This window comes from Dermacentor albipictus, chromosome 4 (genome assembly GCF_038994185.2).
Source record: "Dermacentor albipictus isolate Rhodes 1998 colony chromosome 4, USDA_Dalb.pri_finalv2, whole genome shotgun sequence".
NCBI lineage: Eukaryota > Metazoa > Arthropoda > Arachnida > Ixodida > Ixodidae > Dermacentor > Dermacentor albipictus.
In genome coordinates this window covers 94,466,838-94,484,215 of record NC_091824.1, presented here as the reverse complement: position 1 = coordinate 94,484,215, position 17,378 = coordinate 94,466,838, and the positions used below count along the sequence as shown (strand labels likewise).

The 17,378-nt window shown below is 47.1% G+C and overlaps 1 protein-coding gene across 1 annotated transcript in view; it reads left to right on the top strand.

The window, feature by feature from the left end:
• The first annotated feature begins 1,390 nt into the window (after positions 1–1,390).
• The window catches only part of LOC135919980 (phospholipid-transporting ATPase ABCA3-like), a 48,164-nt gene continuing 32,176 nt past the window's right edge, over positions 1,391–17,378 (top strand). Inside the window, exons 1-12 of the mRNA XM_065454009.1 lie at positions 1,391–1,926; positions 1,999–2,358; positions 3,090–3,394; positions 8,033–8,266; positions 9,082–9,369; positions 9,818–10,049; positions 10,803–10,991; positions 13,713–13,894; positions 14,871–14,993; positions 15,441–15,555; positions 16,145–16,299; positions 16,788–16,943. Of these exons, the coding sequence (XP_065310081.1) occupies positions 3,134–3,394; positions 8,033–8,266; positions 9,082–9,369; positions 9,818–10,049; positions 10,803–10,991; positions 13,713–13,894; positions 14,871–14,993; positions 15,441–15,555; positions 16,145–16,299; positions 16,788–16,943 (1,935 nt within the window). The 5' untranslated portion in view covers positions 1,391–1,926; positions 1,999–2,358; positions 3,090–3,133. The remainder of the gene's footprint in view (positions 1,927–1,998; positions 2,359–3,089; positions 3,395–8,032; positions 8,267–9,081; positions 9,370–9,817; positions 10,050–10,802; positions 10,992–13,712; positions 13,895–14,870; positions 14,994–15,440; positions 15,556–16,144; positions 16,300–16,787; positions 16,944–17,378) is intronic.

Below are 17,378 nucleotides of genomic sequence, written 5' to 3'. Positions count from 1 at the left end.
GTGCGACGTCAATGGCATTATAACGATGGCATGACGACAGTCGGATGACAAAGCCGGAATGACGACGATGCAATAATCACGACGGCCTCATGACCCTGAACAAATACTTAGTGGCCCAAGCTATCAGACAACTTGGAACACTGGGTTGGAGTAGAAAGCGTGACGATGACGATATTGGAGAGTAAGATCGCGAAGCTGGAATGACGCTAGTGGAACGACCACGACGGCATCTCGACCAGGAGCACATACCTAGTAGCCCAAGCCCGTGGACAACTTAGGCCACCGGGTCGGTGTAAGAGGCTAGGTATATAGGAGGCGTGGTCAGCAAATGATGAAATTCCAATGAGATTTAGAGACGAGTCTAAGAAGAAGAGGCGTTTCACCATAATTGACCATTATTTTGTAGCAGGAAATTTTGCCAGACACGACAGACAGAAGTGACATTAACGAAACTGCAATGTTAGTTATTTACCCTTAAATTTTCACATGCAACGATCTTGTCTGACAATTTCTCCTCTGTGCCATTTCTGCAATACATATGAAACAATTGATCATTACTTAGTAGACTGCCGCCGTTTATCCTCCCTGGGTAAAAGGACATTGTTAATTACAGTGCGACAGCTCGGCCTGCCATTGAACTCTCGGCGCGTCTGTCTTTCGGGGCTCCTGTGCTTGTGCACTCACACAGGAATGTATTCATTGCCATATAGAAATTCATTGTTGAATCAAACCGATTTCATTGTTAATTTATTATTTATTTAATTGTTGCCTTACTGCCGCATTTATAAATATATATGTACATTTTCTTGTAATTTTCTGTGTTCTATTATCCTAGCTGTTTACTGAATCATCTTTGAGTTTACTTGCTTGAGTTATTTATCAAGATTATCGATTTGTAAATTTATTCCCTTAACACATATGTAAAATATATCCGACCATTGGCCAGTCCCCGTGAGTGGCTTTATGCGAAAAACTTTAGGGTAATCATCGTCATCATCATCGAATGAGCGCGAGAAACCTCGTGGGGGCGCCTGCAGACCCGATCGAACGCGAGCTCGTGGAAATAGCCCTGCGGAGGTAAAGCCAGCGTCGTTCCATCCACAGTGTAGGTCAATCTCTGACACCGTTATGTGTCGGAAGCGCTGAAGACTGTCATAGATCACAGATTCGCTGCTGGAAATTTCTAGCATGAAGACAAGGCCACGAGTGTTTGTCGCCGAGCAAGTTGGCTTACTCTGAGACCGAAGATTGAGGAGACCCGCACTGCTACCCGCCTGCATCCTACTCGCTTCAAGCTGTCTACACCTGGAGCAGTGCTAGTGCGAGGCGCAGACCACCGCTGAACAAGGACGGCAGTTTCATCAGAGACAGAGGTACCCGAAGATTAAAGTACAGCGTGTAAGGTGGACGGCCTTCGTGAAGTCCACCGATCCGGGAGCCGAAACGGAAACGCCCAAGAGCCGGACGGCCCGGACCGCGGTTTTTCTCCCGGCCATTTCGAACGTCACCTCTTGAACTGTACCACCACCGATCGAGATGCAGCAGAAGGTGAAATACGTTTGGACGCTGACTCCGGGCAGCTTCTAACCAAAGTTGCATCCATCGCTTGTGAGATCGAGGCGTCTTTGTTTTTGGAACGTTCTCCAGAGAAGCACTCCTCAAAACATCATGAACCCGTTAGTGCACAAAAGCCATCTGCAAGCACGCCGTCTAAGCAAAAGCGCACCTCTAAATTAGCGAAAACGCGCTATCGTGTTTGGAGAAAGCGCGCTGGGCTTTCTGTCCCCTGGCCATCGGCCGAGACTTTTCCGACGAACGAGGGCTCCTCCACGGCTGCTTTCCAGCCGTCAATAGAAGACTTCCCGCGTCAGCAGGAGTCGGCGAAACCTCGGGCACTAGGGTTAACAGCATCTCCGGCAGTTACAGGTGAGCTTCGAGTAGAATCAAGGCAACCAGTTACACGAGAATGCACCTCTCTTTCACTCCACCGTGCGCCAGGTCCACTGGGAGGGCCGGAGTCGTTCCGTGAACTCCAGGCTCTCCTGGCAGCGCCTGTCTCAGTGGAGCCGCTTCCTCGCGAATCGCACGCGTATTTCCCCGTACCGCAGTCGTTGGCGTCACCGTCAGCACCATTGAAGGCTCCGAAGCACGCCGATAAGGCAAAGAAGCGCGATTCAAAGAAAGCTGCTGATTACGACGCTAAGAAAGACAAGCGTCAAGGCAAGCTAGAGGAGATACACATCAAAATCAAAGAGTGGAAGAGGTCACACCCAAAGAAGCAACCACAAGCCGAGAACAACGCCATAAACCCATCTGTGAAAACCAGTGACTCTAAGGAGCGGGAGTCGTCTGCGCAACGTAAGTCGTAAGTAAATGCATGCAACATGATAAGTGTCAAGCAACTAGCTGGTGTACCCATCTTTTTAAGCCATTGTATTCATGCACATCATTTATAAACAGCACTAGGACCCGAGTCGTAGATTCAGGGTCAACGCTAGGTTCATTGCAGATCCCAGGACCGACACTAGGTGTTCCGTAAGTTTCCCCAGTTTTGACTGTTTACTTCGTCCGTAATAACACTAAAGTCATGAGGCATAAGTGAACGCTAGGTTGTAGGTGACGTTTTTGATTAAACAGTGGTTTTGTTTTTTTTTTCACATTGTTACAGGTCTTTTGCACTGCAATTTAGCATAAGTACATGAGTACAAATATTTCACCTTTGTATCACGTTTTAAAGGCACTGACCGCAGTTCAGTCGTGTTCTCTTTATTTGAAGAGCCTGCATGTAGTATCTGGGGCAACGCAAGGGATATCACAGAACCAAAAGTCCGCTGGCACAAAGCTCGGAAGTCGAAGGTGCAGCCATAGAAGTAGTCCCGCCAGTTGCCCCAGCAGTAAGCCTATAACGAGCCCGGACGTATGTGAAATTATTCCCTCGCAGTTCCCAATGCCATGCGTGCCTTTGACTCCGAGCGCAATATGTCCGAATTCCCAATGCTCACTGCCCTGATGACCGAAAGGTACAGTTAAGTTGCAGCTTGACAAAGGCATCGGAATGTTTGCTCTATTTCTTTCTCTCCCACACACAGTGACGACATTCTTGTCCCGTGCGCTGAATCTGCGTGTGCCAGAAATGGGCAGCTCTATGCGCCAGTTGTACATCATCCTATGGAAAGATGTCTACATCAACCAAATCAGACGTCACGTGGTGTGGACCTTGCTCGAGGTTGCATTCACCGTCATCGCCATGTACGGCATCGGCAAGGACAGCCTGGAGCTGAGCTTCGGGGACCCCGTGGGATTGACGCTTTACGGACGCACCCAGCCGCTCCAGCTTTGGGAGCACACGGCCACCAAGATTCTCTACACGCCGAACGTGGAACTGCTCGCCAAGGTGGGTGCATAGACCCGCTGTGTATAGCCTCGTAGCGCGAGTGTCAGCTGCGCCGTTACTCTCTACGCCTGGTGTTGCCTTCCATCAGAGACCGCGGCAGACAGAAATAATGGCTCTACTTGCGGTGTGGGTTCACTTGTTGTGGTGCTTTTAGACCGGTCCCTCTGCACCTGCCGTGTTCATTGTTTTCCGCATATTCTGGGAAGCGCGGATGAACAAAGGTCTTTCTGCCGGTGGCACCGTAACGTCGTTGGCTGCACCAACATCAAGCGAAAGAGTACGCGGCTCACGGAAGAGCCCTGCGACGTATACATGCAGTACATGCAGACACTAGAAGGTTGCGTTGTGTCTACTCGCCATACGAGTTCTCCGCGACGCCTGAAAAACACCATTCGTCATTGGGCTTGTCACGGAAAGCTTTCGTACCAAGTATGTTTGCTCGGTGGGCATTCGTTTTGCTGTCGTAAACGACGCGAGTGTCCTACTTTCATACGCTGCGGCATTGGGTTAACAGTGCCGTGTATGGTCGTTCTGCGGTCTTATTTTGAACCTTCTCTATTCATTTTCTTGACGGAAACCCCAAGGAGGTCACGGCCGTACCTACAATCGCGTTTCGTATACCAATAAAAGATGAGTAGAAATTGATCGGGTGCGCGCGTCTAATTCGTAACTTGCGCAGCCATTGTTCCGTTACGGCCACCGTAACAAAACTGCACGAAAGTTGGTGGTTTTAGTGTCCTGTGTTTTAACAGCGGAGCTGTTTAGGGGCTCACAATGTGCGTTGACCGTGGTTGTTGTCCGTGCGCGCGTCTGTCACGCCAGGAGAAGGTTCCCCACAGGGCCGACCTATGGCGCCACTACCACAGCGAGAGTCCGCGAGAGGGTGCGCTGCTCTGAGTGAGCCAATCAGCACGCGCTAGGTGGCGGCAGAGGAGGAGGGGAGAGGAAATGGGTATATAAGAGAGAGAGAGAGCGTCCGTGAGACGGTATTTCGCGCCATGGACGCCGAACGGTTGGGATGTTCCACTGCGCTCGCCGGTGAACTGCAGCATGTACCCGCTCCGGACACAGCGGAGGCGCAACCGCTAGAACGTTAGCGCGCGCTCGCGCGGGAACGCCAGCGCCGTCAGAGAGCGAATAATCCTACAATTAATCAATAACAGAATAGATAATCATAACAAATGAATAGAAAAGAAACAGGTACACAAAAGAAAATCGCAAGGGAAACACAGGAGAACCATAGCTCCGCTGTTTCCTCAGATTTCACAAGCGTCTTCAATTTTTTCATACAGAAAAATCAGCCGCACTCAAGTAGTCGTCACCACGAAAAAATAAACCAGCATATGCCTAGCTTCCATAGAAACAGTGCTATGCACGCCTAATTGCGTCACTTTTTTTTTGCGTACCGTGTCAAGCTGCTTGAACTGTTAATAATTGTTCGATGCTCACATTCAGCTACGCGCTAAGAATGTTCAGTTCCTATCAGAGCTGGTTCCCACTTCAGCAATACATGGACGCAAATTATTACCTGTTTTCTATTGAATGAGACGGTAGAAAAGCGCCTTAACTATAGCAGCCCAAGCAAGGTATATAAGAGAGAAATGCGTAATGTTTTTATCTCGTGCACACTGCAACGGCCCAATAATAGGTTGTGTTGCTGAATGTGTTGATTGTCAGTGTCAACCGAACTTAAAAGAGACCATGCCGTTCGTGCTTGCTCGACATTTCCCTGTGAATACATGCATTGTGCAAAGACATACAAAATCACTTTATTGTGCTCATCTAGGTCGTGGTATGCTAAGAGAACACCACAGTAAGCAATGTAAACAATTCTGCACATGGTATGGTAGTAGCGCGCGGCACAAACACGCTACTGTCCTTTTAAAAAACAAAATTGCGAGAACCAGATGTCATCCAGTTTATTCATATACTGCCTCAGGCCCAACAATGTTATAATGCGCAGATATCATCGAGAAAATCTTGGGCAACTATACGACATTGCAAGTGCAGTGAATCAGACCACATTGCAGCTCCGTTGAAGCAGGGGGTTTTCAGTAAACTAAGTCTGTGGTATAAAACACACTTAACGGCCTCCAGAGAAGACAAAATGGCTGGTCATTGCAGGTGACTGACAACCGCGAACAGGCTGTGGCCCGTCGTAGCCAGCGCCGTTCCCACAGTGCCCATGCGGAGTTCACAAGACCACCATCATCACAATAAAAAACATGGCAGCCGTCTTAATGTGCTATAAATTCTGGTGTATACAATGTAGGCAACAAACTACGAGAGAGCGTTACGTCTCGCAGACAGGGTAACCAAGCTAACTCTCCCTGAAACCATTATCTTGTCCTTTACCCGCCGTGGTTGCTCAGTGGCTATGGTGTTGGGCTGCTGAGCACGAGGTCGCGGGATCGAATCCCGGCCACGGCGGCCGCATTTCGATGGGGGCGAAATGCGAAAACACCCGTGTGCTTAGATTTAGGTGCACGTTAAAGAACCCCAGGTGGTCAAAATTTCCGGAGTCCTCCACTACGGCGTGCCTCAAAATCAGAAAGTGGTTTTGGCACGTAAAACCCCAAATATTATTATTATCTTGTCCTTTTTCCTGGCCGTATCGGCCCAGCACGTTATTTCTGGGGCTCAGTATAATGTTTACTTTCCGTTAGCTTTCAATCGGTACACACTTGTTCGGCTGTCCTGCTGTAATTCTGCCTGCAGAGTGGGAGAACTAAACACTACCGCGTGCTCTGACGTGCTGATCACGTGTTTGGCCGGTGCGTTTGGCTTCAATCGTGCTTCCCCCAGTGCTCTCTCCTAGTTCTATCTTTCATTCAAGGAGTATGCTTAAGATTCGTGAACCCTGATTAAATGCAGTTCGTTTCGATACTGCACATCGACGTCAAGTGTTCCCATACGCCCGGTACAGAAACACCTCCCACGCAATATCATCGCCCTCTGGAGTCCAGTAAAACTGAAATAAATATTAATTAAAGCAAGTGTCCAGATATGTGCGGGTAGCAAATTTAGGTTTATTATGAAAACGTACACCTTCTATACATTCATTATCGTTTTCTTCAGCCCTGAAAGTCATAGAACGCGAACTTGAGGTGATTAATGTGGGGTAACCAAACCAAACAGTCGATAAATATTCTGGTTGTATTACAAAAAAGGCCCTGAGCCCTACTACAGACGTACCAATAATCTATAAACTTCGTAAATATTGGTCAAGATTAAAGTAATCAAATTCATATGAAAACATATGAATACCAATTAATACTGTCCTTCAGATGTGAAACAGCGAAAAATGGACGTTACATGCGCAGTGTGACTAAATTGGAGCACAATCCTCCTTCTCATTTCAACCCACTCTCAGAGTTCTGGTATACGTACCACGGCCGCGCAAGTGCTATGGTTTTCAAACGTTAAGCTATTCCTTGTCGACCACATTGCACAAATTCTAACAATTACATCTTGAGCATACTGTGTTAAATATGTAGTGTCGTTAGTTTTTCAAACATTTTTTCGCATGTAGCGCATATATATTGTGTCATTCCCCTGATGCATAATTTTCTCTTGCTGTTCTGCTGTCATCGGGAACCAGGGATGTGGGACTAGTCAAGCTGCAGTAATGCGGCGTTTTCTGTCGAAACAACTTATGTGTATATGTGGCAAATAAAGTCAAACTTAAAGATGGTAAGGCCTGCACTCATTCGGTACGTAGCAGAAGCCATATGAGAGGCCTTAGCTCTTAATTTCTGAGTAACAATGCGTCAGACTTGAAGTCATGAGACCTCAGAAATTTATAATGACCGAGTAGACAATGTCTTAATGCGGAGGAACATGTTGCATAATGTCACGCAGAGTCATAGAGTATGTTATCGGATAAATAGCTCAATATTCCCGAATCTCGGGCCCACAACCTTATATTCATATTTCCAGCTTTTGCTAGTGTGTAGGGACAATATCGCGTGATACGGTTTTACTGGCTACGACCTCAAACTTCTTAGAAATTACTTTTTTCCAGTACCGCAGTCCGTAAGCATTTCACGCCAACTACACCCTGCGTTAAAAAAAAAGAAAGTTAACTACAGCAGCCCATCCCCGACAATAACCATCTGTTCTTTATTTTTACATTTTTTGTGACATGCTGCAGGTTTCTACGGTTTCGCAAGGCTTTCATCAGCTTAACTTCAACTCAACTCTCAGATTATTGCGAAATCGAGTGGGACCTCGCACTCTGGAAAGCTACCCGTCTATAGTGGTTCGCTGGCTAAAAAGTTTTTAGAGGACGCTTGCGGCCATGCGCGGCTGATTAGGTATCGCGCCAATTTTACCTGCTTTGCTGCCAAACAGCTAAACTTTGGTGCAAGCTGCAAGGCAGTTACCAGAACGATGGTATTAGCGGCAGCCCGTACGTTTGGTAACGCGTGCATTTCATAACATGTGCATGTTGTTTCCAAGTGCCTTGCTTTGGGAAAATGATGGGCAAGGATCCAAATATTACTCAATGTTGTCGTGCGTTCGTGCCGATGGCGTAAATATGACGGGTTTATCTTGAATCACTAAAGGAAAACAAATTCTGGGGGTGACATGAAGTGCAGTATCCCGTCACAGAGTCCTCACACGTAGCGGACGCAGGTGATACGCAAGGTTCGCGAAGACCTGTCCATCCCGTCAGCCGAGGCGGTGACGACGGCGGGCGAACTAGACGATCGCCTGAAGAGCGGCCACGATCCCTACGGCTCCGTAGTGGGCGTCGTTTTCGAAGAGGACCTTAGCGACGTGCACAACCTGCCGGACCAGATTCGGTACCGCGTCCGCATGCATGGCGTCAAGTTCGACATACAAGTGCGATATTGGAAAGAACTGGAGGTACGCACGCATGGTGGAGAACATAAATGAGAATTAAAGACCCTTACGTTTTTTTTACTTTATTTTTCTGAACTTAGATTACGAAAGTAAAACGGAGCATAATCTTCGACAGGGGAGCTATTCAGCAACTATTAGCAAATGACGCTCGAATTTAGATTCGTGCTGCAGTAATTTCCATGGAGCATTAAATATAGCGTTTCCTTTAGTGTTACCGCAACCATGGCCAGTTCCAGGAAATATTTCTCATAAAGGCTGGCCTGACGGACGACGGGGCGCGAATAGCCTTCACGAGAGGCTAGCGTGACCAACGAATAGCATAAGAGCAGCACTGTCATGTGAGCCACCTTATGCGGCAACTTAACCGAACAACTACGCCGAAACATGGTGCAGCAATAAGATGGCCGCGCAATAGGCCGCTGCCTGCTCTGCCTGTGACCTGCTTTTGCTTGCACTGACTTCTCAGTCGGCGCGATGTTTGCCAAGCGCCTGCAGTAGTCTCGAGCAGGGAGCTATTAGGTGATTGTTCCACAGTAGCAAGTACACAAGTGAGAACCTTGAGTACTTAAGTGGAGAAGGGTTCCGTGTGAACAGCAGTTGAACATGGGTCAGTAGGACTGTAGAGAAAGGAGACATCCTTTCAGAAGAGGGCGCGTTTGTGGAGCTCAGTCTGTGAATCGTAGACATCCTGCTGCAACCCAAAGTTAATCGGGTTAACAGTCATCTATATAGCTTTACTGAACTGTGGCGTATTAAAACATCCCCTGGCATAGCGGGAAGCGTTAAGAGTTGTGTTTTTTCATTCAACACTTCCTCAGAAACCCGGTCCGCTGAGCGTGCTCTCCACGGGCGAGATGAACGCCTTACTGCCCCTGCAGTACTCTCTGGAGCGCCACATGCTGCACCAAATTTTGGTGGCCATGTTCGGCGAGGCAACGGCTGAGCCGGCCCAATTGCAGCTGCAACGCTTTCCTTACCCAGCCTTCTTTCACGAGGGCTTCAACAGCACCTACAGCCGCTTGGTGTTCCACTTCGGCATCGGTTTCCTGCTCCCATTCGCCTCGGTCGTCGCCAAGATCACTGCTGAGAAGTGCTCCGGAATGCGGGTACGCCTAACAGTGTATTCCAACGTGCTAGCTGTGAAAGTTTCCCAAATTCAGAATCGAGAGCTCGGCCAATTAAACATATTCAAGTCAAGCATGGCGAAAAATAGGTGGTAATATGGGCTTCATTTGAAAAGATTGAAGATACTGAAACAACTCACCCACGTAAATATCTTTGCTATTCAGCGAGTTGTTGCTATTACCTGATGTTACTTGGCTTTTAAACACTAGCCCCCCTAAGACAGGCTATTACGTCTGCCCTCTTAGTCTTCTGTCCATTGTTTTGTGCTCCATGTTACGTGACGTTCCCAAGAGGCACATTGTGTGTAAGCACCTGTGTGCGCTTATACCCAATCTTGGGGATGACGTGACTCTTTAGGTGTTGGACTACTCCTCATGGGGAGCCTCTGATCCGGTTCTGAGCATGTCCAACCATGCGTTGCCGATGCAGGAGCTGCTGAGCATTGCCGGCACTAGTGAGCTCGTCTACTGGGGCAGCCACTTCCTGAGCGCGTCGTTCACCACACTACTGCTCAGCTGCGTCTGCATGCTCTTTCTCTTTGTGTTCGGCTCGGAGCCAGCGCTCAGCTACTCGGACCCGCTGCTCATCTTCGTGGTGCTCATCGCCTTCAACAGCCTCACCATTCTGCACGCCATGTTCGTCTCGGTCCTGCTCACCAGCAGTGAGTCGACTAACCAGAGAACCTATATAGAGATTATTCAGTGCATGAATTGATCGATCGTGTTTCTGATATACCAGAGGCTACTTAATTACCACAACCGGCGAGTGCTTATTGAGATTGAATAAGACTATACGCGTTCGGTATAAGCTTGCGGCCATGAAAGCTCCTGTGAAGTTTCGATTGGCTTCTAAGCCGCGAAAGTAACAGAAGAGTAGAAGTTCACAAATGCACCTAAAGATTGAGTGACCTGACTAGAAAAGAAGCTTATTTTATGGTCATGAAGAAATTCGACTTTCTTGTGGTTTCAATCTCCGGCTAACTTTTTAGTACCTATGTGATACAATAACTATATGCGAAAGTCAACTCCAAATAAATCGGAAATCTTTCTCTACTACCACATAAGTCTCCTGATCCTTATTCGCAATACTTTTATCGGAAGAGCAACTCGCCATCGGCAATTTTTGTCACTCCCGTCCAATTGCCCTCATTACACTATTGAGTGATGTCAAACTGCACCATGTCAAATGTCATTGCATGCACCACATTCCGCGAGGGGAAGGTTGTGCTGTTGCCAGCCTTCCATCTTTTACGTTGCTTCCTAGCAAGCTAAATTTCTTCGTTCAGTGAAATTGCACCATCTCTCATCTCTGTTGACTGTAACAGCTTAGTCATTCCCGTCAGCCATTTCCTTTAGAGTATCGCATTAAGATCGTTCAGCAGTATAAAGTGCGGTCTCTTGTATTCCCCACGCAGGCCGACTTTCGATCATCTTCTCGATGATATACTGGATCTGCAGCATCGCCTTTCCGTACCTGATGCTGCAGAACCCACTCGGCCGTGGCTACTACCTGCGTAGCCGCGCCTCCAAGATAATTACATCAATGTCACCCGGCATGGGCTTGCACTGGGCCTTCATGGTCATCGAGCGCTTCGAGAGATTCCGTAAGATCAATGAACAACTTTTTAGGCGGCGAAACTGGTCTCACAAGAATACATTGTTGAGCTAGTTGGTTAACCTAAGCAAATAATCGCTCGCCTTGTCTTTTCTTGGTATAGGTAGCTTTTGTGAGGTGATGTGCGTTCAGCTCCTTAACTTATTGAATTAGTTATAGGCAGGAGCTTCAGTGAAAACCGAGGCACCGAACGCCTCAAAAACTTCCCGATAAGACAGGATTGCCAGCTTTGGACCAATCAAAGCTATAAACACGGAGCCGTTTTTGTAAACGTATTTTTGCTATTAAGCGTTGATGATTCGATTGTGGCTTAAGGTACAACTATTGCTCGGTACTCATTCTAGCGTACTAGAACATTTTCAAATCTAGGCCGAAGTTTCTTTATTGCGGCGCATTACTTATCACGATTGCCGAGCTGTTTGTTTTATAGGAGTGCACAATATTGCACAGCTTTGCTAGTCATCACTTCACTCTTCAATGCGGTTTAAATTAATAATAGGGGTCTGCGAATGTTTATAATTTCGAGTGCTAATCAGACAATTCTTGCTACTCGATTCATACTCATGTCGAGATTTCACTTTTTGAAACTGTCAAATACTTGCGTCTTTCCGAATACAGGCATGACGCAATAGCACACATCCAACGCAGTCATGAAATCTAAATTGGGTGAAGCTTGCTTGAGTAAGCGAGGTATAGCATCAGTAGCAGAAGGCACGAGCACAGCCTCATTGCCCGTGGACTTTAGCTGTGCGCTTCGCGAAGTATGTTTATAGATAAAATAAATTAGTTCTTTCTCTTATAAAGCGACAAGGAGTGACGATAGAGACGCCTTCGTTTCCGCGGCGGCGAGGCTTTTCTGCATGGCGTTCCTGTAAAACTGTGACGAGAAACTTTGAAGTTCGATGACGCTGTCAAGCGGACAAGTGCCGCCATCGCGCGAAGGCTCTTTGCACCAGTTCGATTTTTGGCGGCACGCTTGCGACAGGCGTTCCCAAAAAGCCGAATAGGAGCAGACGAGGGACGCATTCCATCATGGAAGTTTGGTTCCACCTCAAATATTCCACAGCTGCCCATTAAGAAGCTGAGGTATCTATTTCCTAGCTATATATACGTGCAGGCACGCAAGTGGTTACAATCTATTTATAGCGCTTGGAATTAAAGAAAATGCGTATTGCCTTCTATTTACCTATTTATTTGCGTGGGAATACGAGGGCCATTTTTATCAGATGAGCGCTGTTAGAGTTTTGTATTCAAATGAAAAATTGAAGGCGTATAGGTCCGCAACAAAATATGACCTAGATTTAGCCTCTTACTCCCTTCAAAACAGGGAGAAATAAAATTTTATAAACCACCACACCGCTAGGCCAATGATTAAAAGAAAGATCAGTCTTAATTTACTAGCTGTCACTTAGATAAAAATTCTGCTTACTTTAAGGAAATCATGCAAAAATCTTGCCCACAAATTAACACTTTCGTATCACGCGAAAAGCATATGCTAATTTTTTCACTTTACACTCACAAAATGGTGGACACAATTACTGTAGATACTTTATTTATTCTCAATTACGTAGCTTTATGCTTGTTGCCTGCACGCACTTAGTTTTCTAATGCTCCTTATTTCAAGACGAGATTGAATTTTATTTCTACCCAGCGCCAGCTTTAAATTTCTATAGGCAAAATAAGTTACATTTACGAACATTAATTATAGCCTTTCAGCGTTTCATATGATCTGAAATTTCCTTTGAACCAAAGGTCTCAAGAGTTCACAAACCTAGCGCGTGGTGTGCCGTAAAAATGTCTTCAAGTCTCAACGGTGAATTCGTGTCATACAAAGACAAAATGTATAATGGTGAACATAGCATACTTTAAAGGTCTAGTGTAGCGCGTACGTCTGACGTGTACATATTTGGATTGCAAAATATATAATACAAAGAATACGAAGTCAAGACTCATAAATATGACCGTCTGTGTGCCTACTTTTGAAATGTCGCCGTTAATGGAATCGCTCCCTTTGACATTGCAAATTTACTTGTCAAAGTGCCCGAGTTTGTTTAACCTTTATGAAGAAGTTGTAACCTTTTAGAACACCAATACAAGGAAACGCCTTACAATGGGACTTAAGTGAGAAATCAAGGTAGTCTGTACTTCCAGATTTTAGTGCCAAAAACTTTTTTTAAATTTCTTCAGACATATACGCTGTATTTGGTCGGGTAATAAAGTGGGATATTTTCCGAATAAACATAGAAAGACAGACGAATCAAGCAATCAAGCACAAGTTGTCAGCGAGAAGGGAGTTTATCACTGGATTGACATAGAAAATCTCCCTTTAAAATGCCGTGCATTCTGGACAAAGAATGCGAGACTAGTTGAATAATGTGAAAACATCGTCAAACCCGAAAAGCTAAGGCACGATGCCAAGGCATATTGTGCAATGTCCAGTCTCTTCTTTTCAAACAGACTAGTCTACACCAATTCTTGCAGCAAGTGAAACCAGGGAAGAGTAGGGCAGCAGCATGACATCAAAAACAACTACCCGCAAGAGCGTCTTGAAACGCTTTGAACGTTTTCCTTAAAAGTATTTCAAATAACTCCTCCATCTTTTCTTTTTTTTTGCTATTCTATATTGCAATAGCTATAGTGTAAAATATTCTATATGGTTCCAATTGCAAGTTTCCCTACAATTCCTTAAAGGTAAAATTTCGGCCAACAGGTGGTGGTGTAAACTGGAGCAACATGGATGACGCGGCGTCTACGCTGGACAACGTGAGCCTGTCGCACCTGCTGATGGTGAACGTGTGCACATGCTTCCTGATGGTGTTCCTCATATGGTACATGGACAACATCATACCCTGGGGTCCGGGCATCCACAAGCCACCTTGGTTTCCTTTCCTGGTACGAGCATCGCGCAACATAACGATGCAGAACCGACGACGACGCCCACGCCTTCGCGGCTTTGTCTCTCCGGCATTCTTCATCGCTTTCAATTACTCGACTACGGCGCTGGACGCTAAAGGGATCACGCTTACAGTTTGCTCGTTATTTTAACGCAAACTGAAGAAAATTAGTGGGCCTTATAAGGCCCACATTCAACAGATTAACACATAAATAAATATACTGGTCACATATTACAGAGGGATCAGAGGGTCTCGTTTGGCATGCAGGCTTACCAGGAGCCGTCGCTAAGGCGTACACGAGGTTTTTATGAGTGATCGGTATCGTTCAGAAGAGCCAGCTTATTATTCTGCATGTGGTTATCGGACAACATGCCGTCGCAAGAGAATAGCCAGTGCAGCTACCCTAAGAAAATAACGAGAAGAGCAACTGCTAACCAAAAACAAGAAAAAGGAGTCACTAGCGCGCAGATGTCATTTTCTGCGCAGCCATGGTTTCGGTACAGTAAATATCTGTACTCCAAATTTAGTCAGTTTTGCCAAATCTAATGCCTCACTCACGTGAATCAGGAAACATTTATCAGTTTGTATTCGTTTTTTAGCATACCGATAAATTCTTAGGCACGGAAGCTTTCTTTGAGAAATGGTCAGCACCATCTTTTGTATTACCCGGCCTTTACGAGGATGACGCTTCACTGCGCCCAAACCAAAGCTACTGCCCGTGGCGCGTATTAACCGGCATATAAAGAGTGAAATGACTAGCTTCATCGCAATATTGCCAGCACATTAAGAAAGACGACCGCATTGCTGTATACTAATGAGTTTCTCGACGACGTAACACAGTATGTTGCAGAAGAATATCCCGACCACTTTTATGCGTAGCCACAACTGAAATCAGCGTGCATGCGGTAGCCGGAAATGCGCACTAATGCTCTTCTCAAATTTGTCGTGCTGTTGCTTCCTTTCTGCGTCCACAGAAGAGCTACTGGATTCCTCAGCCCACGAAGAATGTCAAGGGCCGGCTAAACGCGGACCCAACATTGTTCGAGTCAGACCCACAAGATCTCACTCCTGCCATACAAGTCACCAGTCTTAAGAAGGTACAAAATAGCCTGCTGTTAATTGAGCTAGGCGTTTACCAAGTGCGCATTCATTCGCTGTTGTGCGTGAATGGTACGACACGAATTAAAGCCAGGCATACAGCAAAGCATCGATGGAGCAACTGCGAAAATCGTGCTTGCTTCTAGAGGAGATGTTTGCACTGCGAGATTCGTCGGCTTATTTCTGATGTGTTTCCGGTCACCCTGGGGCCTCATGTCTTGCGACACAGACATCGACGCTAATGAGTCGCACGAAAGGCCTAAATTGTGCAAGTTTTCCAAGGCACTTACACGTACAATCTCGGGTCACATGAGTTGCTCAAAAGCCAGGCAAGCTGTCATCGTCGTAAAATAGGAAAGCACCGGTGACTGTTGTCTAGTGTGGTTACCTATATCAAATCATATGTGCTTATCCGTTTACCTGTACCTATCCGCAATCTCTTGCAGTTCTATCGCAACTTTCTGTTGCAACACATCAACCTGAAAATCTTCCGCCACCAGATCACCGTGCTTCTCGGTCCAGGTGGCTCCGGTAAATCAACTATGATCAAGATGGTGACAGGCAAGTTCCTTTCACTGCTGCATCGTTATCGCTGAGCCAAATGATTCCAGGAATGGCTGCGGAGTCCTCACACCATAACGTGTCTCGCGACTCTGTTTACGGCCTTTTCAACAGCCGGTGAGAGCCAATAATAGCAGCGAGACAAGCGCGTACTCGGTTACAAGCGGGTACTCCAGGCAGCCACGCGCACCCACCCGGGCCGCTTTGTTTTGAAAGCCATCTGCGACGTGGACGTTACTGCCACGGGGACGTGAAAAAGCTGCGACTTTTTCTTTTAGGTAGAACACACGTATCATCCGCCCCGCCCCGTCACCGTCATGGCACCGCGGTCTGGCAGAACTGAGCATTTCCTCGCCGGTTTGTCTTGAAAAAGGGGCCGCCGGCGACGTTAGGAGTATCGGCCAACGTCGCCGGCGTCCCGTTTTAGAAGGAAAACAGACGAGGAAGTGCTCTCTCCTGGTGGATACTTGCGCTGTGACGGTGAGGCGAAGGCGCGGATCACACCTGTGTGGATTAGGCCTTAGAGTCATGTTATAATTGACTTCTCACAGAAGCGTTACTAATGAAGTTTGCGAACCCATCGGCGCAGGCTTAGTGCATCCATCGAGTGGCCAGATAATTGTGGACAACTACGACGTGGTGCTGCACACGGAGGAGGCCCGGGAGCGCATCGCGTACTGCCCCGCCGACAACGTGCTCTTCGACGAGCTTACCGTCGAGGAACACCTGCTCTTTTTTGCCATGGTGAGGGCCACCATGCAGTGGTCGGCTGCGGTAACACGGCATGACGTGCCGCGAGACGAGAAAGAAGGGGAGGTTCAAGCCAATGTGTTCTGTGTTGCGCTATATAGAGCGCCGACAGTATCGTATTTAGCAATTTCTTCTTCTTCCTTCTTTTTGCTTTGTTTGATTCGTAACGCCCTATGGAACGAAAAAGATCTATTCTGCCCTCTACAACACAGTTTTAGGCTATTCTTTGCGGAAAGGTCTATCTCGTACATTCAGCGCACGATCAACAAAGCATTTAAGAAAATGTCCAACACCGGTAACACCTCCATCGTGCCTGTGATGTCGTAGCTCGATAACGAATTCTACGCTCATGCCTTTTCTCGGCGGGAAAAGAACACTCAAGTTCCGCGTGGGAGCAGTGTTCTGGGCTGAAGTGCGCTTCAACTTGTTCCTGTTGTCAATACCTGGTCGTACACTGTGTCCCGACGTATGCCGTGCCGCAGCTGAAGGGACTGGCCATGAGCAAGATTCGATCGGAGATCAACCTGCTGCTCACGGACATCCAGATGTCCTCGTACATGAGCTACCGACCCTCGACCTTGTCGGACGGAATGAAGCGACTGCTGTGCGTTGCCATTGCTCTCCTGGTTGCGTCTAAGGTGAGCCCGAAAGCCCCGGAAAAAGTCATCTTACAGCAGGCTGGTGTTTAGCTATTTATTTCTAATCACGCACATGAAAACGTGTTTGAACTCTTGAAACCGCGTAGACGCGCAGCAGACCCACCGTGGTTGCTCAGTGGCTGTGGTGTTAGGCTGCTGAGCACGAGGTCGCGGGATCGAATCCCGGCCACGGCGACCGCATTTCTGTGGGGGCGAAATGCGAAAACACCCGTGTGCTTAGATTTAGGTGCACGTTAAAGAACCCCAGGTGGTCAAAATTTGCGGAGTCCTCCCCTACGGCGTGCCTCATAATCAGAACGTGGTTTTGGCACGTAAAACCCCATAATTAGACGCGCAGCACCATAAGTGCCCGCATATTGAGGGAATACGAAACTTTCGGCTATCTTGGGGGAAGAAAAGCATAATGCATGGCGT